General features: G+C 40.6%; 1 protein-coding gene across 1 annotated transcript in view; it reads left to right on the top strand.

Moving 5' to 3' along the window:
- The first annotated feature begins 2,618 nt into the window (after nt 1–2,618).
- RTKN2 (rhotekin 2) overlaps nt 2,619–22,050 on the top strand; it is a 42,588-nt gene continuing 23,156 nt past the window's right edge. The window contains exons 1-6 of the mRNA XM_059476760.1: nt 2,619–2,771; nt 7,413–7,519; nt 14,381–14,556; nt 16,298–16,356; nt 19,918–19,971; nt 20,858–20,975. Of these exons, the coding sequence (XP_059332743.1) occupies nt 14,402–14,556; nt 16,298–16,356; nt 19,918–19,971; nt 20,858–20,975 (386 nt within the window). The 5' untranslated portion in view covers nt 2,619–2,771; nt 7,413–7,519; nt 14,381–14,401. The remainder of the gene's footprint in view (nt 2,772–7,412; nt 7,520–14,380; nt 14,557–16,297; nt 16,357–19,917; nt 19,972–20,857; nt 20,976–22,050) is intronic.

Raw genomic sequence — 22,050 nt, 5'->3', positions numbered from 1 at the left:
CAATTCATGTCAGTTCCTATAGCCAGGGACTTCAATGCACACTCAAAGAGAATTGGCTATGTTGCTTCTGGTTCCTACTGGCATGGGCTGCTTGGTCTTTGCTGTCACATATCAACAATCTTAACATATGATTTGTAAGGACCACTCCATTTGGGCCACTTACCTACATATGATAATGCAATAACTCAGAAGGAACACAAAGGAAGAGTGTACTGAAAAATACCCAGACTGTGAAGCATACAGTACACAGCAGTTCTTTCAAAAGGAGGAAAACCAAAACAAGACGAAGGGAATAAAATGTCACTTTGGGCAATAAAAGGTATTTTATTCTCTGTTTACTATTACACAATGGTAATAAATTCAAACCAACAGGGAAACCTTAGCTTGGATTCAGAAGAATACTGACAAAACTTAGTAGAATGCTACAAACTTTTCTGTAGCTTGAGTGTAGTCATTTCTATTCCCTGAGAAAATTTGGCTCTGCAGCTTTTCACATTGATGTCATATATTAAATGATTCCATATATTAAATTTTCTTCTGCTCAGGGTACCTGCATCCCAAGTGTCACACAGGGACACAGAAGACAGTTCAGACTTGTGTCTTTAATGTCATCTGAAAGTATATTGATTTTATTGGGTGCTTAGGGACAATTCTATTCCTTCACACTCTTTCCTCTTTTTTCTGATATTCATGTGAGCAGTTCACTTTGATGTTTGCATTACATGTAAAGGTCTGGGGGATCAGCTATTGCTGTCCTGGGAGAATGACTGAGGCTGGAGGCTTCTGCTAGGTAGGACTCTGAGTGGGGGGTATGAATGAGGCTTTCAAAGTTACTGGAGAGGGGCTCACTTAAGCCAACAGCCTTTCTATATGATAAAGAGAAGCCACAATCTACAGGAAAGGGACAAACTTAGAAGAAAAGTACAGAGCACTCATTAGTTCCTACATGGTAGTGAGATGAAAGAGCCCGGTTTTCTCCAGTGTTTTAGCTTTGCTGGTAACATGCAGTTTTCAGATTGCAGCCAAGCAATGCTCAAACTGGGAAGGAAAAATGATATTTTTCTGCACAGGCTGCACAGCTCTTCTGGAGTCCTTTGCCTCTTCTGCAGCAGATTGCATGTGACAAGGACTGATATCTGTTAGATGGGGTGAAAATCACCTGAGCATGAAAGCAAGGCAATTGTTTGTCTCTTGTTGCAGCCCTGCTCTTCTCTAAATGGTACTCACTTATGGAAGTGTTAGGCAGTGTCTTGCTGCAGAAATGGGCCTTTATTTACATCAGGTATTTTGTGCAAAATGGTCTGTGTTAAAGCAATGTCTTGTGTAGTGCAAGCTGAGGTGAGTTTGTTCTTCGAGGGACTATTTAAATTCTGTTGTTATAATGAATGCTACCCTTTGCAGTTGCTAAATCTGCAGTGTTCAGAGCAAGGTGCTGGACTGTCTTTAATACCACTTTGAAGGCCCTGCCTGTGAGCATGCAAGAAGGTTCTGTCAAATAGTTTTATGCACAAAGGAGCTTCTTCTCAAAAGAAGGCTCTGAAGTCAATGACATGTTCTTATTCACAGGAGCTAAAAAGTGCAGTGAAGTAAAGGTATGTATGCAGGTAGCAAACAAATAAACAAGCTGTGCTCTAGAAAATGTAACAGATACATATCCTTGGAAAAATTGGATAAATAAAAGGCACAGTCCTTGGGAAATACTGTGCTCCTGCCACTGCCACATGTGCAGTGAAACATAGATATATTTACAATTTGAAAGATAGGTAAGAGTCAATATGTAAAAAATTCCTGAAAACAGAGGTTTTCACATCCACATCTATCTCTCAGGCAGTAGGTCTTGAAGGCTGTGTGACCAGACACTTCTAGCTCCATCTGAGGCTGGGAGCTGAAAGAACATGTGTTCACCAAAGGAGAAAAATGTACTGGGCCATGGTGTTTTCTATCTTTTCCTCAATTTTTTTGCCCCCAGATGGCTGCTAACTTTATATAATTTGCAGCCAAGGATCCTCCCACAAGGAGCAGGAACAGAGCCCAAACAGATCTCATCCAAATGGGGCTTGGTTCTATCTCCAAACTGATTCATGCCTATGCTAAACTCAGGTGAGCCTTCCCAGCATGCAAAATTCCCCATGCAGTTTCTCTCCAATGCTTTAATGAAGGCTGCAGTGCTACCTGTGATTAAAGTCCCTTTGAAACATTTTATCCCAACTCAGGCCATTTGGTTAGATCAGTAAATTTAGTTTAGAAATGCTCAGAGGTGAAACCATTAGTAAGTAACAAGAGAATGATTCATTCCTTACAAAAATCTGATGCCTCAGAGGCATAGCCTGGAGAAGTTGTTTGCTATGGATGACTTTCTAGCCAGCTATTGAGATGACTGCCAATAAAGTACACTTGGTGGCATGTAATGGATTGTAGAAGAATAAGAGATGGTGCTGATGGCAATCTCACCCCTGAGGAGTTGCAGCTGTACTAATTACCAAGGATTAGGAACAGGCCTGCCTTTAATAGGCCACAGCTGTGTCCAATTAAGGCTTACCTTTAATAGGGCACAGCTGTGTCCAATAAGGATGGGTGTTAGAAAAGGGTGGGTTAGGTGCTGAGAGGGGAGTTGGAGAATGTGCTGGGAAGAGGAAGGGTCAGGTGGTTGTGTAAGGGACAGTAGGGGTGAGTATTTCCCATGAGGGACAGTAAGGGTCAGGTGGTCATGCAGAAGAAAGACAAAAGGAGTCAGCATTGAGAGGAGCTGCCCATGAGGACTCCCAGAGAAGGTATGAAGGTTTTACAGTAAGGTAACAATCCATTATGGTGCCAAAGATGTATGAAACTTATTACCTCTAAAATTGTCTGAGAAGTTCTCCACCAACCTAGCAATGTCATGCCATAAGATAATTTGAAAGGAATGCCTAAAAAATTGTGTGACTAAGGTGGTAATGAGAAAAACCTGTTCAGATTAGTAATGTGTGTACTGCCTGCATGAAAGCTGCCAGTGAAGTTCTGGGTGCTTCAGTGCCTGGTGGTGCCAAGTGGCTGTTTAAATCCATTCAGCAAGAGTGTGTTCTTGTCTGTCTAGCCACACGTGTGTGTGAAAGAGCCTGTCCCTCACAAAAGTGTGAGAGAGATGGACTTTTGGAGAGAGACTTTAGGCAAAGGGCAGATGAGGAGCAACAGCCCACTTGCATCTTTCAAAGCTCCCTCCTGGAGCTTCCACTACAGATGGAAGTTAATAGACTTCTGCTGTATGGCACAGTAGGGGTATTATCAAAAAAATAAGACTCAGTTGTCAGTGTCTGTGCTATGAACTAAACTAAGAAAAAATGGTCTTCCTTTTAGGTAGTGGCTTGCTTTTGCTGGTGTTTTCTCTCACAAAACATAATGCCTTGTCCATGTAAGCAGATAAGGCATTATATTATACATATCTATGTAATGCAGAGATTGTTTATGGACAGGGAAGACATTCCTGAACAGAGAAGGAATAAAAGAGAGCAGAGATTTTAACTTGTTGGTTAAAACAGACTTGGTGAACAAACACTGCTAGCAAAAAAGTATTTGGGGATTATCTTGAACAGGTGTCCCTCTGTACCAGATTTGTATAACTTCCCCTCTGGATCTGCATTTGCTTCTTAAAGAACCTGTTATAAAATGCACTTGCTGTTTGTTGGCTTTTCTTTAAACATCCTGATTGCTTTTTGATGACACTGTACAAACACACAGTTAGAATCAAGTGCTAGAAATAGCTTCCTAGAACTCAAATTGATTTTTAGATAAGAAAGTAAACATGTGCATGTGTGCAAGTCATGCATGCATCCAGGCAGAACTAGTTATTTTTATTCTTCTAGATGAAATTGTCTGTAAAAACATGAGGTGCTATTTATTGTTACCATAATTTTAATTTAAAATTCTAACAGTGACATGAAGTGTTGTCTCAGCTCATTTAACAGGCTGTGAAATGGTTAGAGGGATGATAGAAATGTCTGACAAACCAACCTCAGGTAAAATGGAGTTACTCATATTTGCTACTCAACCCCTGATTTTCCATAATGATGAGTAAAAATGGGTCATTTTGTTAGACAAAAAATATTATTAGCAAGAAGTGTTTCCATCTCACATTGAGGAGAACACATGCACAGCCCAGTTTCATTCCTTCCCCATGGTTTGACTTTGAGGGGAACTGGAGTAGGGGACTAAAAACAGCTGGGCTGGCTTCCTTCAGTGCAGCTGGGGTAAGCTTGAAGAGAGGGTGTGCTGCCCATCAGATCAGCCACAGGGTGTTCTTTGCAGCAAACTTCTGCCCCTGGATCCTTCTACCCTATGGAATGATATCCTAGTCCCTCCTACATGTGAATGGACAATTTCCATCCAACACCACAGTGATCCCACAAAAAAGCATCACCTGTATAAAAGATGTGGTCTGGCTCTGGGCTGACATCCCTGCTGGGGTCCCAGTATTGGCTGTGATGTGACAAGTACTTCTTGTTGCATTATGGCTCTTTTGAGGTTTCAAGGAGGCAAGTTATTCCACAGTGGTATTGTACTCTGAGGGCCAGAGGAGGTGACTGGATTTAGGGAGAAGTGGGGTAGAGGCACAGCAACTAGGGATGCTGAGAATAGAAATGTTATCTGGCAGTTCTAAAAACTTCAATCCTTTTATTCCTATGGATGTATTTTTTTAATCTAAGCCCTTGAGTGGATGAACTGTTCAATATTTATTCAGTATCTATTTCTGTAAGAAACAGGACATAATTTGCAAGCCAGATTTTCCTTAAGGACCAGAGGCTTAAAACCTCTGATAGAAATTTCCAGCTAGAAATCGTTATTATGTTGCACATATCAATAAATATATTGAAAGTAATAAGACTTTTTTTTCTGTGCTGTTTTAATAAAATAATATTTATGTTAATATTTCTTGCTTTGGCTCACTCTTTCTTGGCCTGATCTGTGTGACAAATGCCCATTTATGCAGCTGGGACCGAACTCAGGACAGAAAAATGCAGAAAAACTACAGCTTTGTGGCAAGGCAGGAAAAACTAAGTAGCTGCAGATGGTTGTAGCCCCAAGTGTGACTGGGAAAATTACTGAGAAAAACCAATCTTGTATGAATGAGAAACATTTCTTATGGTTAAGTGAGAGTTTGCAGGAAGTACAGATACCTGTCCATGCTCCTTTGACTATCCTCCCTGAGACTGAATCCAAATAGTGTGTGAAATGCAAAGTTAATTTATACTGGGCTACTGTGCCTCAGTTATTGTGCTAGCTGTCACCTCAAGATGTGCAGTGGTAAGGGTGAGTCACTATTTACTTCTGCTGCAGTGCAGGTGCCTGCACAGAGGGCAGCTGGTGTTGCTTGGTCTCCAGAGCACATTGCTTTGTTGCTTTTCTCTCCTTAGATACCTATATTCCAGTACTTGGAAAAATCAGACCCAACCACAAACTCACTTCAGATGGAGATTGTTTCCAAGTACTGTGTTCTGCAGAGATATTCTGCATTGTTTGGGAAAAACAGAGACCATCTGTAAATACTTGGCCTGGATCTACCTTCAGGAAAAAAAAAAGGAAGCCAGTCCCAAGAAGAGCTAACTGGAGAACTGCTCCTTTTACCTGGGTGGCTGCTATCAGAAGTGGGTTTACACCTGCTCTCACAGTAATAGGTGGAAGTCCTCTGTGTCTCAAAAGGAAGATGATTTTCTGGCATTATTTTCTCATATAGGAGTTTATCGTTAGATTTTTGATATTCTCAGTGCATGTAATCACCTTTTCAGGTTCAAAGTGGCAATCCATTAAATGATCCTGTGACTTCTCACTTGCCTCTGCAAGATCAATTGAGAAAAATCCTAACAGGCCTAACCCTGGAACCAGCACACAGAGTGCCCAGTTAGATTGTCCCAGGACACAAACTGAATTCATCAGCACACTGCCTAGCAAACATTTGGATGCAGCTGTCTCAGATGGGTATTTTATACACCAAATGCTACCTGCAGTAAATGCCCAAGAAATCAAACCAGGACTCTGTAACCAACAGAGAAATCCTGGTAAAAGGCATGGTAAGGAAGTGTAGAATCTCCAGGATACCCTCCTTGTATGGAATGTCCCCATAATATGGAGCTGAAAGGACCTCTCTGGGTTTAAGCAGCAGTGTTATTTTTGTGTATAAATTTCCCTCTATAAGCAATGGAGTCAAGCAGCCAATTTTGATCACCTTTGATTTTCAAAGGAATTAAAGATGACCTCATTCTTTCAACTGCTGTAAACGTAAAAAGTGGAATAGAAAAGACAGACCATGTAGATTTCTAAACTTAGGGAAAGGCTGCAAAACTTGTGCCTTGTTAGACCCTGTGTGTCCACACTGTCTTCTCAGCTGGAGAAAGGCTTCTAGTGAAGCTCTCAGCCACCTGGGAGGATCCTTGTCCAACAGGATACTTCTGATGGGCTTGAATCTGTGCCTGTGTGGGAGCCACATGTGAATTGGCTTCAAAACCAATGTCCCTGGTCTCCCAAGCAGAATGCGTGTGACTGGTGTACCTTGGTTAGTCACTCATCCACTGTCTTGGGTTTGGGAAACTTGAGGATGTAGAGGATGATCAAACTGCAGTTTCAAGTCATGCAATGTTTAGTTTGATTGTTTTCAGGTTTGATCTCAGGAACTGTTTTCCGAATTAACATAGGGATGGATTTTATGTAACCTACTATTTCTGTTATAAAATGTATTTTGAGTACATTTATCTCTCATGGTGATTCAAAAAGGCTACATTAATTTAATCTGAAGGCATTTCAATATAGGATTGACATCAGAAATACTGGGAGGAGTCAGTTTCTGGCATCTGGAAAAAGGAAAAATAATTCCTTGTGTGTTCTCAAGCTTTACAGTTTCTTTTAGAAATTCTACAGGAACATGAAATGATCAACAAAATAGTTTATTGAAGCACCTTGGTATCCATGTTTAGTTGATGGCATCATACAGAGATGTGATCCTGGTGCCATTGGGAGCATTATAGCAGTTGGAGGAGAGCTGCAGAACATTTTAAAAAAAACTTGAGCAGAAGATGAAGAAGCTCTCAGGATAAAATTAATCTGAGAACACCTGAAATAGCAAGAGTTTATTCTCCGCTGTTCTGGCTGCTCTGTCTAATTATGGCAGGAAGATAAGGGTGGTACATCCTAGCTGACTTGGGCACCTGCATGTTATGGGATGACATCTTCAACAACTGGGTCCATGACTACCTTAGAGAAGGAACCTATTTCACACTGCTCAGCTAAGAAAGAGCCTATAAAGTTTTCTCTTACCATAATTTTCACCATGATAGGGTTAAGCTTTAGCTCATTGTCAGACAGATGATTAATTTTCACCTCAACCAATCAAAACTGAGCCTGAAGTGCATTACAATAAGGTAGTAACCCATATTTTTGTTTTGTAGGACTACATGTTGCCTTTCTGCCCAGCTAAGAGATGGAGAGACTTTCAACTGACCTCTCAGCAGGCTGAAATGAAGAAATGAGTCACTGAGCTCCAGTAAGTGGTCAGGTAAACACCCTAAATTCCAGTCTCTGCCCATTTCACCAATCTATAGTGGTCACACACCATGGCAATTAAAGCCAGTGGCAATCAATGGGAACAGTTTGCTCTTCAGCTTAAAATTAAATAAGTAGTCAGTTATAAAAAGCCTTTGCAATTCTTTCCCACGTGTCCAGTACAAATCTTCATAGATTTCTATTTAGGATGAATCTGAAGAGGAATTGAATGCATTTCTACTGGCACACTCTGAATTCAAGGAGTAGGTGTAGCAAGCTGTGGGAACTAAGAAATTAAGAAAAATACTGCAGTGCTGTCAAGAGTAGGTGTAGACATTTTGTACCTGCTAAACCAAAATGATGGGCCTAACATTTAAAATAATATGCTGATCTAACACTTGAGCAGAACAGTGATTTAGATAGACAATGATCTTTTCTCTGCTATCCAGTTTCCCTAATACTAGAAGGAAGCCAAATGCTTTGCAATGCAAATCAAATGCCAAATAAAAGGATGGTGTGATTCATCTGAAAAAAATGTTTCACTTAAGAAACCCCAGAAGGCAGGATATAGATCCCCTGTTTAATTCACCCTACCTCCTTCTGACTTCTCTGCACTAGCAGCAGTGACTGTGCAGGATTTTCCTTGTTTTGTAGGTTGTGCCTTTGGGTTTCTCTGCCATTCAGTGGAGGTTTGTCTGGTGAAAAAAACATGGTTACAATGCTTCCTTTTTTTGTTGCTGTCTACTGCATTCACCCTTCAGTTAGGGAGCAAGCAGAATAGTAAGTTACTAGTTGAATCCCAAATCTCTGGATAATGCGGATGGCATAAAGCCTTCTTCATTTCAAGTTAGTTTATGTGCTGTAACAGCAGCAGAACAGCTTTGTTGGAGCTAGACATAAAGTGTAGAAAGAACATCTCACCTCATTCTAAACCTGTAGAAATGCCTTTTAAAGCCTCAGTCTAATGTTCCTTTAAAAGCTAATATTGGAAGTGTGGTGAAATGTTTAATTTTTTAATTAAGCATCTGAATGAATTAGATCTACTGAATTATGAGGCCTGATTTTATAATGAAAAAACCTAACATCTCTAGAAAGTGAATGCAATGGAGGACCAAAACAGAAACAGGTGCAAGAATGTGAGAAGCCAGACTTTGCAGAAGCATGTTCCTAATGTACTGGAAAAGTGGACATTTGAACCAGCTGAAGAGCAGGTATGCACTGAGCTTGAGAGGATACCACTCATGTTGCTTAGGGCTGAGTCCTACACATGTAACTGCCACTGGTTTCTTAAGGGCTCCAACTCAAGTCAGTGTCTGTAGGAGCATGTAAGGGCTGCAGGCACGGGCTCTTTATGCTACTAGCAGTCACATTTTGGGACTTTATTAAGACTCAGATTTGCTGAACAGACTGTACTGTAAAACCATGCTAATTAGCATCTAAAATTCTTGGACAACTGCCACAGATTCCTGGGAGCTGTCTACACCACTAGCAAAATGGTTTTAGAGTTGCTGATTGCCTGAAATAATTTGGGGCATAACTTGTCCTTTTGCAGTGATTTTTATTGTTTCCATGTAGTCATCCTGGCTTTTGACAAACCCTGCAGGTGTGTACCTGAGAGCTGTTCTCTGGGGTCTTGTGGCAGGGCTTCTGCAAAGATTGAACCAATGGCTTTCTTCTAGAGTCTAGCCTGAACTGCTTGGGATGATGCTGGATAGGAAGTGTGTCAGTGTGTCTCTTTCACAGGTGGTATCAATTTTCTGTGCTAGGGACCTATTTGGTGAGTTGGTGAAGGGATGAGTTACAGTAATTAATTCCTTATTTGTTTATCTCTGCAGTAAGGTTATAATTTCCAGCTGCTCCCACAGTTTACATCAAACTCATCAAAGAGTTTTAGCCATTCAGTCAAGGCTGTATGGGTCACCTTGGGTCAGGCAGTGATTCAATGATAATATGGTTCAGTCAACCTGAGACTTTCACCTGTTTGGTTCAATTCCACTCCATGACATCTTACTGTTTCTAGTTTACTTCTGTAGCCTAGAAAATGACCTGTAGATTTTTGAGGCTCAAATCCCATCCCTGAGTGAATTAGGAGAGGCCAGACCCCCCTTTAAGAGACATGCCCTGCTGTAAAGCAAAAGGGCACTCTGATCTGTCATCTCATGTTCTCCCCTCATTTGGTGGATTGCTTTTGCTGTATCCAAAACCCTGACCTCTGCAGCAGAGACAGGAGCCCAGGGCTTATCATGGGTGCATGAAAGCACCAGGATTAGGTCGAGACTTCCCTTTAAACCTCCCTTAAACTCACTCTTAGCTATATTGGCTGTCCATATGCAGCTCTAAGTATCATACCTTGATTAAGCAAAAGCCTTTTGGCTCCCTGATGGGATTTCTCCTCTAAATGAACTGGACAAAGACTTTTTGGAAAAGTCACAGTACCTAAAGATATATAACCTGGGGTAGTGTAATGAAGCAAAGCAATGCAGACTCCCCAGGCAGGTGCAAGAGAGCCCTTTATTGCAAAAACCAGGCCTTTTAAAGCAGTTAGGCCTTTATCAGTTGCATTCTAATTAAGCACAACAAATGTAATCCAACCAACCACCATAAACCACAATATGAACACATAATGGTTATATAATTTGTTTTTCTACCTCTAATTCAGCTGAGTCACTTTCTCATAGTCCTTTTCTGTTCAGCTGAAGTAACAGGCCTGAGCCATGATTTTACACGGGTAACAAGGCCCTTCCTTATTTTGTAAGGTTTTGCCTATATGCAATAGGGTAGGGCTTCCCAGTTGTGGCAGGTGCCCTGCCAATGGTATGCAGAGGATTTCACGATGGCATGAAGGTATTTAATGAATATTTGAAAGCCTCTCCTTGCCCTAAGAAACATGGCCCAAGATGGAGACGGGAACTCCAGAACAGCTGCCTCTGCCATCTCTGCCTCCAGGTGAAATGAGCACTCTGGAGAGAAGCAGAGCTCCCTGTCCCCTGCCTTGCCCCAAGGAATACATAGTTTTGGTCCAGAAGTTCATGATTTTCCTCAAAGGCTAGCCCACTGTGTTTGTGCCCCAGTTGTAAATGTCAGGGGTCCAGCTGAACTGCTGAGCACCTATGTGAAATCCTGAAGAAGCAATGAGGCTTTAAAAATTTTCCCTTCCTAACTGCATTTTCTTATATTTTAAATAAGCATATGTTAGCCTGGAGACTTCTGTCTTCTGTAGAAAGCTGTTAGCAACACTGTATATCTCACTCATTCCAGCACATTTTACTTCCCACAAATGTTGACAACCCTGTGCAAAGCAATGAGGATCTGTGCTTCTGACCATCACCTGTCAAGGAGGAATTCAGAGAGGAAAGCCAAGAAATCAGGGATGAGGAATGGATGGGAGACACTATTTGGCTCATTTATTTCATCTGCTGAAGACAAACAGAGCTGCAAAACTGGCAGCAGAAGAGAGATGTTACTCCCATTCCTCTCCAGTCAATCTAGTGAATAATTAATGCACTTTTACTCAGTATATAACAGTATACTTTTAGCAACACGTGCTACTACTGCAGCTATTGAAGTACCATAATATTAAAGATGCATAATTAGATGAACTGCAGGAACCCAAGAACACGGTTAAAAATTCATGGCATGCTTTGGGGCAGCAGTGATTGCTGCCATGAGCCGTTCCCCGTAAGGGCACTCAGCAGAAAGGGGCGGCACCGTCCTGTTTTAGGAAAGTAAATTAACGGAGAAGAAGGAAGCCAAGACGGGCACTGTCCTGGCCTTTATATCTGGCACTGGCTGTTGTGGCTAAACTCGAGGGGGTTAGCGCTGCCGTCAGCTGCAGTCGGCAGAGCCGGCTTTCCCAGCGAGCCGGGCCGGCCGCTGTGCCGCGGGGCGCTGCTGGGCCCGGGGGCGGGGCGGCCGCGGCCGTTGTGGGGCGGGAGGTTTGAACGGCGGCGCCGCTGAGGAGGATGAGGATGATGAGGCGGCAGCAGCCCGGCGGGCCGGGCGCCGCGGGGCCGGTGAGTGCCGGGGCCGCCAGGGCAGACCCGACCCGACCCGGTCCGGTCCGCACTCTCGGGTGCCGCGGGGGCGGTGTGGCGGGCGGTGCCCGGTTGCGGGCGGCCCGGGGGGCGGGAGCTGCGCTGTCTCCGAGCTCGGGTCTGTGGGCGCCGCGGGCTGCCCGCGCACCGTGAGGGCTGAGGGGGCTCTCCTGAGGGGGGATGCGGCAGAGCGGCTGCTCTGGGCCGGGCCGAGCTGGGCCCCCGCTCACCCTCCTCTCTGTAGGCTCTCGGAGCTGCTTCCTTGCACCTCTTTAATCTTCCTTGGTTTTCCGATTCATGAGGGTTTTTTTACACTTCAAGTTGCTTTAAACCCAAATAAGTTGAGCTCGGGAGAGTCCGTGAAACTGTGGCTGTCAATTGCAGCAAATGCTCTGTTTCTAACTGCAAAATGCCCAAGCTGGTGTCTTGACTGTTTTGCCCCTGTTTTAGAAGAGTACCCACTGCCTAGCTACTTGGTTACTTTAAAAAGATATACTGTACTTATGGGGTTTAGACTTGTAGCGTTTAGATGTAAACCACTGTGGCAGTAAATCAGAAGTGTACCTTGGAATAAGAATCTGAAAGCCTGTGATGAAGTTACCAATTAAATGAAGTAAAATTTCTACCTTCAGCAGTATCTGTATATTTTTTTTCAGCTGTTGTTATTTTTGTTTGTTTTGTGACTTTCTAATACTAGACATTTCTAATACTGAGTGTACTTAGGTGGGGAATACAAAGACTTTTTAGAAGCGTTGCTGAGGTAGCTCCTGAGTGTGGGGCTGAAAACCCCACAGCTGTTAATGATCCGGTCTGGGTTGTGCTGCCGTTGGGGGGGAAGGATGGCCCTCACAAGGGAACGGTGTGTCAGTAGACAGCATATGGCAATACAGTGCTGTGTCATTCCTCCGAGTCCAGATGGTGTGCCTGTATTTTTAGACAGAATGAGGGGGAAAAAAGCTGACCAATCTCTTTTGGTAGGCACAAAGAACTTTATACATTCCCAAATCAGGCTGCTAAATCCTTCATTCAGATGAGATTTACGTAGTGTGGTTATTTAAGCTATCTTATCTATCTATCCAACAGCCATCTACTGCTAGTCCAAAATATTTTATGTGAACCTGGCTGAGATGTAGTGTGGACTGAATGCTTTGTGCAGTTCTTGAAAGCCAGTATGGGTACATGCAGATGGCCCAAATAGGAATGTTTATTTCCTCACTGTAGTTCTGTAACAGGTGATAGATGTGGAGAGGAGCCAGGGCAGTGCTGAGGCCTGCTGTCTTGGGAATTATTAGGGGGAAGTAGGATCTCATTCTTTGAAGCTTTGTAGCAGCTGATTTATTAGTTTAGGTTCAGAGAATAAGTAATTATTTCTTAGGGACAGGTGTGGGCCTTGCTTAGGTTTTCATAGCCATGTAAAATTTGATTCAGAAGAAAAGAAGATGGATGAAAGCTATTTACTGCTCTCCTTTTTTTTTTTTTTTTTTTTGTTTTCTTTTCTGGGATGAGTCCTGAGAAAAAGTGTGAATAAAGATGCAGGTGCTGAGAATGCAGAAGTGTTGTTGCCCTGCTTTATCTCCTTCTGGCTGTGATTGAAACTTTAAAAAGCAAACTTGTGAGGGTTAAAAATGGGATAGTCTATGGTGCCATACAGGGTCCCAGGCTTTCATATATCAGCTGTAGAGAGTACCAGCAGAACTTCAATGGAAAATGTCCCTGATGTGAGCTTTGGGAGCCATTTGCCACCAAACAACCATGAACTTGTTAATTCCAGAGGTAGTAGAGGCACTCTTGTTTAGTAATGGGAAAGCATTGCTCTTCACTGGCCTGCAAAGTATTTGCAATGCAACCCTGCAATACCATGACAACATTCTGTTATTCACTCTGTTCTTCTCGTGTCAGAAATACTCAGTTTGGCCAGGGACAGCCACAACACGAGGTCGTGTATCAGCCATCAGTGGCATCTAGTGGGCCTTTGGGAGACAGCACTCTGTGGTCCTTCACCTTCCTTATTTCCTGGCCTGCTGTAGATTGACCTCTTTGAAGTCACTAGTGAGGAATAATGCACATTTATTAATTTTCTGTGAAAGCAGGCAGGAAAAAGTTGACTTCTCAGCAGGTTTTTATAAAACCTTAAAAACCTCCACTCTTTCAAAATACAGCAATGGTGAATTCCAGTGACTTGCCAGCCATGTTTAGTTTACTTCATTGTTTCAATGAAAAGTGTGCCTGACATGATGCCTGTATAGTCTTGAAGCCACCACAGCTGTTTGACTTCTCAGTTCAGGGCCTGATGCAGTTGAGTATTGGGATCAGTCTCCTCTTTTCTTTTTCTTTTGCTGTTACCTGAGTTTCATATCAAACATAAGTGAAAAAGATTTTCTTCACTTTTTTAAAGACAGTTGAAGAAGTGATGAGATTGAGTTCCTGATTTAAAATATTTCAGACATTTTCTTCCGTTTAAAATTTATTTTAGTAGAGGTCACTGTTAAAAGTGGGTTGTTAATTTATAGGCTTTGTTCAGTTAGCCCTCTCTAGGACCATATGTTATTATTCTATGAATGACACATGGAGGCACATAAAATTTTAGTAACTTTCAGATGGTACAATGAGTTAATCTTGGATTGGAATTTGCATGTATAATGGATATAGTAAATCTGTTTTGTCCCATGTTTTACTCTTTTGTTCCTGAAGAGAGAACCACCATTCTGCATTCAGTAACCATTGCAATTGCTGTGCATAATTAAAACCTTGAGTTCTCTATCCCAGCTGCAGAGGATGTAAAAATTGAGAGCACTCTTAGTTAATTTTAGTTTAATCCTTTGGTTTTTTTGCATCTCTAGGAATGCGACACCCAAGAGAAGATGAACTTTGAGCTCCGCATGCGGGAGGGGATCTGCAGGCTGCTGGCAGTGAGCACGCAGAGGGAGCAGCTCCTGCGCGCTGTGAAGAACCTGCTGGTGTGCAACGCTCGCATCCGGGCCTACAGGGCACAGCTGCGGGCCCCAGGGGAGCAGCAGTGAGTAACAGCTCCAATTCACAGAGCAGCATCCAGCAGGCATTCACTTACAGTCTGTCTAGGAATGTGGATTGAAATCCTTCCTTATCTCCTAAACATAAATTACTTCTGCCTTAAAGCATTACGTTATAAAATAATTCCATTATCTTCTCTTTGCTTTAGAAAATTAAATACAAGTCATATTTTCCTGGGTAGATTTTATTTTTTATATTAATTTAGTATCAAGTAACACAAATGGACATATTTTCTTGATTGTCCTTAGCATACAAAAAGGTGCCTAGCCAAGTCAAAACAAAGCTATCCAAGACAGAACACAGCTATTTGTATTTTTCATTCTTTCTACGGTTGTCAAGGGTCCTTTAATAATGGCCCTATCACGGTTAATTGGTACCCTCTGCTGGCCACTTATGCTAACTACAGCGAAGTGATAAATTTAACACTCGATGGGAAGTAGCTGAAAATATTCTCACCTTATAACTCTTGAAGGAGCTAAAGTATGTGTGTTTTATTTGAATAATGTTACAAAATTTTGGTCTAAATGGAATTTATTTGGTGTGCAATGCTGAGAATCGTGGTGCAGAGACACTGTTGCTCTCAGGTTAGGAATTTATTCAAATATTATATTGCAGTTTAGTGTAGAAACTCTGTGAGTACATGCTTGGCTCCAGTTAATTGTGTCTGTAGGAGCAATTCCACTACTTTTCAGTTTCAGAAATGTTCCCTTATAGGAGAAATGTGTTGGAGGAAAGAGCAGTGTTTTCTGTCCACTATTCTGAAGCTGCTTTTGAAAACTGGCTTATGATACATGTGGTATTCTGTAATTATTGCATTTATATTGCTTTTTCTAATAAAATAAGGAGTTTTGCAGTGACTCATCTTTTATTTATGTATTTAGTGATGGAATAATATCAAGTGTGTATATGTGCTGATTTACTCAACTCCTTGTCTTTGTCAGTGAGCCCAGAATGGTGATGGCACATGTCCCGACCAGGGCAGGGACATTTGGAGATGTATCTGAACAGTTGTATTGTGTACTTGATTTGTGACTGCCATGCATTGCTTGGATTTCTGTCTTCAGGGCTATTGAGATGTCCATGGAGGTCATTAGAGGAGATGCATGCTACAGAGTTATTTCTCCATCATTTAAATTATATCTTTGGTACTTGATAGTCCATTTGGAGCTCTTTTTCTTTTGGTATTTGCTTCAGACTGGAATTTGTTTAAGGCTTAATTATTGCAGAGAGAAAATTCTAGGATTTGTCATCTGTGAGTTCTGAAGATATTCTAACTGCCTCTGGAAGTCATGATACTGCTAGCAGCTAGAAATTTTCATTTTATTAATAGAGGAGGAGGCAATTCTTTAAACAATAATAGAACCAATAAATTATAGAACCAATAAATGAAGTTGCATCCTCATTGACATATACAGAAGGCAAAATTTGATAATGTATTAGATCCTGTTGCAGCTGGGAAAGACAAGAAAGATGTGTGTGTGACTTTACTTTGGAGTAAAGTCTTCTAAGGAATTTTAAAAAATGGTGGTGTACCTTCCTCCCAGATTATGCTTAAGAAATTAATGACTCATATCTTAAACCAGAGATACCAAAATTAACTTTAAAGAAAAGCATTTGAAATGAGCTTTAATGTGAAAATCCTGACACTTCTTAGTGTTTAAAGGGTTGAGTTTTAGATATCTAAATGCACAGATCTAAATATCTTTTCTCTTTCTTCTTTTTTGGAGGTCTTCAGAAAATGGGACAAAAGACCGGATGGCATGCAGAGCAAGGGTTGCTATATCAGGTAAGAGGCCAGCTAGACACTTAATTACAGAAGCTAATTAGCTGGACAGTGTCTTCTAATACAAACTATACAGAAAAGATGGTATTTTTAAAGTGTAAATGTGGTTCAGTGCAAGGGGACTTGTGCTTAAGTTACACATGGGCTGTTGAAGATCCTACCCTCTATTTCCATTTTTCTCACAGGGCACTGCACAGAGGGAAATACTTCTTTGCTGTTTGCCATAAACACTGAATGCATTTCAAAGCTACATCAGTGTGAGTGAGCTGAAAACTTTGTTTCTCCCCACAACAGCAGACTTTGAGGTGATAGTACAGGGGTGTCTAACAAATTGAGAGCAGAATCATAACTAGTATGCAAATGTTATTTAGGCAATGCAGATTACATTACTACAGCAAAGATGTAGTGCTATGGCTTCAATGCAGGCTAGTAACAACATTTAACATTTAACAGCCATTCCTAGTGGGCTGTTTTCTAGCCTGTTCTCAAACTTCAGCACTGTGGATTTATTGGTTTGTTTGCCTGTGACAGTAGTGGATGCTACTGCATTCAGCAGTCCTGTGGCTGTTCTGCCAGCTTTGCTGACACATCTGTTTGTGCTCCCTGACCTGCTGCATTAAGATTAGAATAGTGTAGAGCAGCTCACTACTGAAGCTGTTTCAGTTAATTCTGCATATTTTGGTATATCTTTAAGCAAGGTAACTACTAGTAGGAGAAGAGTGATGGAGCACGTGGTTCAATAATGTTTTAATGTTTTTGCCAGCACAGCTGTTTGCAGAATGTGTATCTGTCTTTCCTCCTTATGGCAGTTGGATGAAAGCATCTGTTTGCCTGTCTGTGCTGGGGTTGCACCTTTCTTCAAATTGGGAGAGCTATCTGCAGTGAAGACTTTAGGGTCATAATACACTTCTGCTTTCTATCTTTAGAAAATCAGAATTTTTTAAGAACTCTGTTTTCAGTATGGAAAACTTGCTCAGGATATGAAAGATCTAGCTAGTTTCTTTCAATAAGACCATAGGGGGTGAAATACATCACTTTGTGTTTGGTGCTGTCTGTTAATGATTCTGCACTGTTACCAACACAGTGGCTCTCAAAACTGAAGGTTGTGTCCTCAGAAGTGTGGCAGAGGTCAGGGAGAAGGGGAGGAAGCACAAACTGTCTCTCTGTGCAGCCCAGCCTGGGGGTGCTGGCTGCTGCCGTGCCTCGTCCCTATTCAGGTACCGGTGTCAGGAAGCCTGGCCAGGTCCAGTTTACAGCACAAAAGCCTAAATGTTGTTCTTGGCCTCTGCTGATTTATTCTTTCTATAGGTCACCTCCTGATTTTCTACCCTCAGCAATCCATCCACTTATAAATTTATTAGTGTGTCACATAGTGCATGCCAGATGATGGCTACCAAAAAAGTAGGGCAATCGTGACCGAGTGCAGAAGTTTGGGAAGAGCTGTGCAGGACTGCTGAGGAATATGCTCCTACAGAAAGCAGCTATGTCAGATACTGTGTGGGAAGTGCATTCCTTAATCCACAGCTTTTCACACTTCTATAATTTTTACTTATCCCCCATATTTTTGAATAAATTATGTAATTTATGTTATTGTACCAATCGATTTTTTTTTTTGTCAGAAGACAATAGATCAAAGTTGATGAAAAAGCATGATCATAATTTAAAGTAATTTTATAAAGGGATCATTGGGTTTAAATTTGATTAATTGTAGTATTTGAATGTATCCAGTTTGCATCCAAACAGATTTACAGCTAATGGAAACTGAAATTAAGGTGTGTGAAAATTGATCTTTGTTTTTGATAAATGACAGCTCCTTCAGTCCAAGAATGAATTGAAAACTGATTTACAAGTGTCATGTTAAACTTGTTGCAGGATTGATTGTCTATACCCTGATGATTTTCTGACCAAGGTGTAAATTTTTCAGCTAGCAAGATATTGAAAGTGGCACACATAAGTAATCCTTAATCTAGTGCTCTAATTGCTAACAAGGTCTGTTGAGTGCATTAAAATTGTCATTCAGAGTTTGCTATGATTGAAGATAGAGAAAGCTTTTATTTGTAACTGTTTTCACATATGAGTGTAGATTTGAGACCTTTGTATTTTAGGAAAGAAATGTTCTGTGCTTTGTCTCTGACAAAGATGAATATATATATATCTTTTAAAAGTTTGAGAGACTTCTGTAATTATTTTAATGAAACTATTTCTCTTTGTGTAAAACCCCCTATTTTTAGAAATGCTTGCTATGCAAATGCATCTTTAGAAGTGAAAGGCAGTTTCAGATCATGGTGATGTATTGATTTTTAGGAAGTTAGAAGTCTAAAGCTGTATGCTGGTAGTTCACTTGAAAGTTTTTCATTTTCATGAACACTTAAAAATAGATGAATTTGAAAGTTTCAATATTGAAATAGCTTTTATAATAAGATGTCTCATAATAAAAATTAACTGAAATTTGAATTTTTCAGTTACCTTCTGAGACAGCGTGACTAAATGTGATTTCACTTAAGTTTTGTGGGTAAACCCCTGTAGGAATAGATGACAATCTGATGCCAAAATACTGGCACCATTTTGCATCTTAGCATAATGAATGTGGATTTTTCCATCATTCTCATATGAAGACAACACTGGAGTCGGCAATGCTTCTTTATAACAATATTGAAGATTTTTGTCACAAGACAGCTGAATTCATGCTGTTCACTGCTGCCATCATGTGTCACTTAATATATTGCATATACTTTTAAACAGCACCCTTGTACTTCAGAAATCAGGCTTGGATTGATAAAGCCCTCACAGCATTTGTCTTTTAACAGGGGACTAATGAAAAACATTGTCTTCACCTGAGTCCTCTAAGCTGGAGGAAAATGTCACTTAGTACTATGTTGAGTTTAGTAGATAAATGGGAAAATTTAGTGAAGAAAATACTTTCCTAATATTAAAATGACAGGCATGATTTAAAATAATGGCTTTGTAATTGCCTCTCTACTGTGGTTCTGAAGTAGAAGGATATTTTTGTGTTAAAAGAAAAAATATTTCTAAACTCTTTTTGCTGACTAAGACAATTCTCACTGGGAATGTGATTACTGAATGTGGTATTTTCTCTATGGTTAGCAAAACAAGACTGAAGTGTTGGCAGTATAAGTATCCCAGTCTTTTCATTAAAACAGGAAGGTTTTCCTCTTGCAGTGGGATGAGTGGTTTTCAGCACCAGGCAAGCAGGATTTTGGTTTACATCTATGCATAATAATGTGCTCAGAGAATGTCTCTCAGGACTATGTTACACAGCTTCTCTGAAATGCTATTTCAGGTACTTTCAAAGGAGATTTAAAATATTCTTTATTCCAGTATAATTTCTAAACAGGAATGATGCTTCAAGTTCAACTAATTATTGCATTTTCTTTTGATGTGGATAATAATCTTGGAATACTTATGCTGTTCTTTGGGTGGAAGGCCCTGTTACCACCAGAACATCAGAAAAAGCAACAACACACTTTGTGTAACTTGTTTTGATCACAGATCTGCAATATTGACTATAACTTAATCTCCCTTCCCTCTTTTTTCCTCCTTTAGATATTCGAATACCATTAATGTGGAAAGGCTCTGACCACTTCAGCAAAAAAGAAAGTATGTAAGATGTAATTAATTACTCTGATAAGCAATGCTTATGCCTGTAAATTTAAACTGAATGAGGAAGTTCATACTCATTTCGACCCCTTTTCTGACCTTTCATTAGGTCTGTATTTTACTCTTTGTTGTGTAAATGATTGTAATTTGAAGTTGCTGGTTGTAGCTAGCTGAGTTAGTTCAAAGTCCTGTGGTTCTAAAGAGTCCACCTGAGGAAGAATTCCAGAGGAAGCAACAGAAGAATGTTGTATTAAATGGTTAACTGAGAAACTTCTGATTAAACACATTGTTCTATGTCTTGTCTGCACTTGAGAGAGTACATTGGAGGCTGTTTCCAATGAGAAATTTAAATGAAACTTGACTGTTGGTGTTGAGGGTATTATTGGATAGCCTTCAAGTACATGCATTTTGCTGTGTCATGGAGATTAATCCTAAATCTGTTCCAGCTGTCACCTGGCATTGATTTCACTTTGATTTTCAATAGGGTCAGAGATGCAAAGCATGGCAAAATAGCCTAATCCTATGTAGCACATTCATAAAATGATACAGACTTTGGATCAGATGTTATTTTTTTGTGTAAAATCAATTTTACTACACAAAGTTACATTTTTACTAATGTTTTTGAAGTTGCTAGCAGACACTATACCAGATTACTCAACTTTTTTCCCCTCCTAATAGAGGTAGGCATTTTTTCCCCTTTGTGTATATTGTTCTAGCTATACAGGTCACTTATCATAAAATCCTATGATGAAAATTTGTGGTGGGGAGAATTTGAGGGCAGTTCCTCAGAGGTCTGAGTGACCATTTTGGGTAGTTTTGTTTACTGGCAGTGTTAGTTCTGTGACATGCCCTGTGGCTGATGAAAGTTCTCTGTGACCCTCTCCAGAATCGCAGCGCTACGCAGTGTTCTGTTTGTTCAGCATGGGAGCTGAGGTTTTTGATACTGAGGTGACTCTTGTGGATGAAGCAGTCACAGATATCTGTTTTGAAAATGTAACCATATTGTGAGTATCATTTACTTCTGTTGAATGAAGTACAAATATTGCTGTTTTCTTTTGCAGGTGGATGTGATTATGAATAAGATTGGCTGAGGTCCACTAGGTTTTGCTGTGGGCAAAGGAATCAGTAGAGGCTCTGTTCATTTTAGTGGGTGGAGGATCCCCATCTCTGGAAGGCTGGTTTTGTGTACAAAATGATGCTGGTTGGAGATGTGCCAGTTGATCTGTGCTTCTTTTCATTTTTGCCCTGCTGAAGTATTTTTCTTTATATGAAGAGATAAACTTACATCTCAGGGACAGCATTAAATTATTGCTAAAACCTGAAAGCATTATGACATTATAGGTGTAAATGTTATCTGTCCAGCAGGGTACAGTCTCTTTCCTCATGTAACACCTCATGTCTGTTACACCTACCTGAGTGTGTGCTTGACTCCACTCCCTGCCTTTTGTATCAACAATTTAGAGTCTGTTTTCTGAGGAAGACTGACTGAAAAACTAGAACTACCAAAAACTTTAAATCAAGATCCTGAAAAATGAGTTTAAATCAAATTTTAAATTCTCTTAAACACCCATTCAAGTGAAGAGTGGGGATAAAGATTTAAATCTGCTTCTTAAAATTATGAGACTTAACCATTATAATTTTCAGTGAAGCACTGCAACAAAAGCAGAAAAGGCACCCAAACTTGTCTTGTATCCCACAAGGCATAAAAAGACTTGATAGAAAAGCTTTTGGAATTATTTCATTATGGCATGTGTGTGATGACATGATTTGGATCTGAAAGATGAGGTTAGGCTTCTGGCTTGATGACTAAGCTTGAGAGCAAGAGAATCAGTAAAACTGAAAACTAAGAAAGGTTGTGGGCCAGAGGATGAAGCAGTAGGTAATTAAGTTGTAAAGAACAGATTTTATTAGATAGCATTTTTTCAGTAATTTGAAGGGGATGAGGTGCAGCTAGGATGTCTTTTAAACAGCTCAGTCTGACTTAGGACCATAGGCAGGGATAGGTTTCCAATCATGTGATTTTTGTGTAACAGTAGAGGGCAGATTTAAGTGTGTTTGAATGTCTTGCCTGTGTATTTC

The sequence above is a fragment of the Ammospiza nelsoni genome, chromosome 8 (genome assembly GCF_027579445.1).
Source record: "Ammospiza nelsoni isolate bAmmNel1 chromosome 8, bAmmNel1.pri, whole genome shotgun sequence".
NCBI lineage: Eukaryota > Metazoa > Chordata > Aves > Passeriformes > Passerellidae > Ammospiza > Ammospiza nelsoni.
Note: the sequence above shows the minus strand (reverse complement) of the source record. Positions and strands in the feature narration are given on the sequence as shown.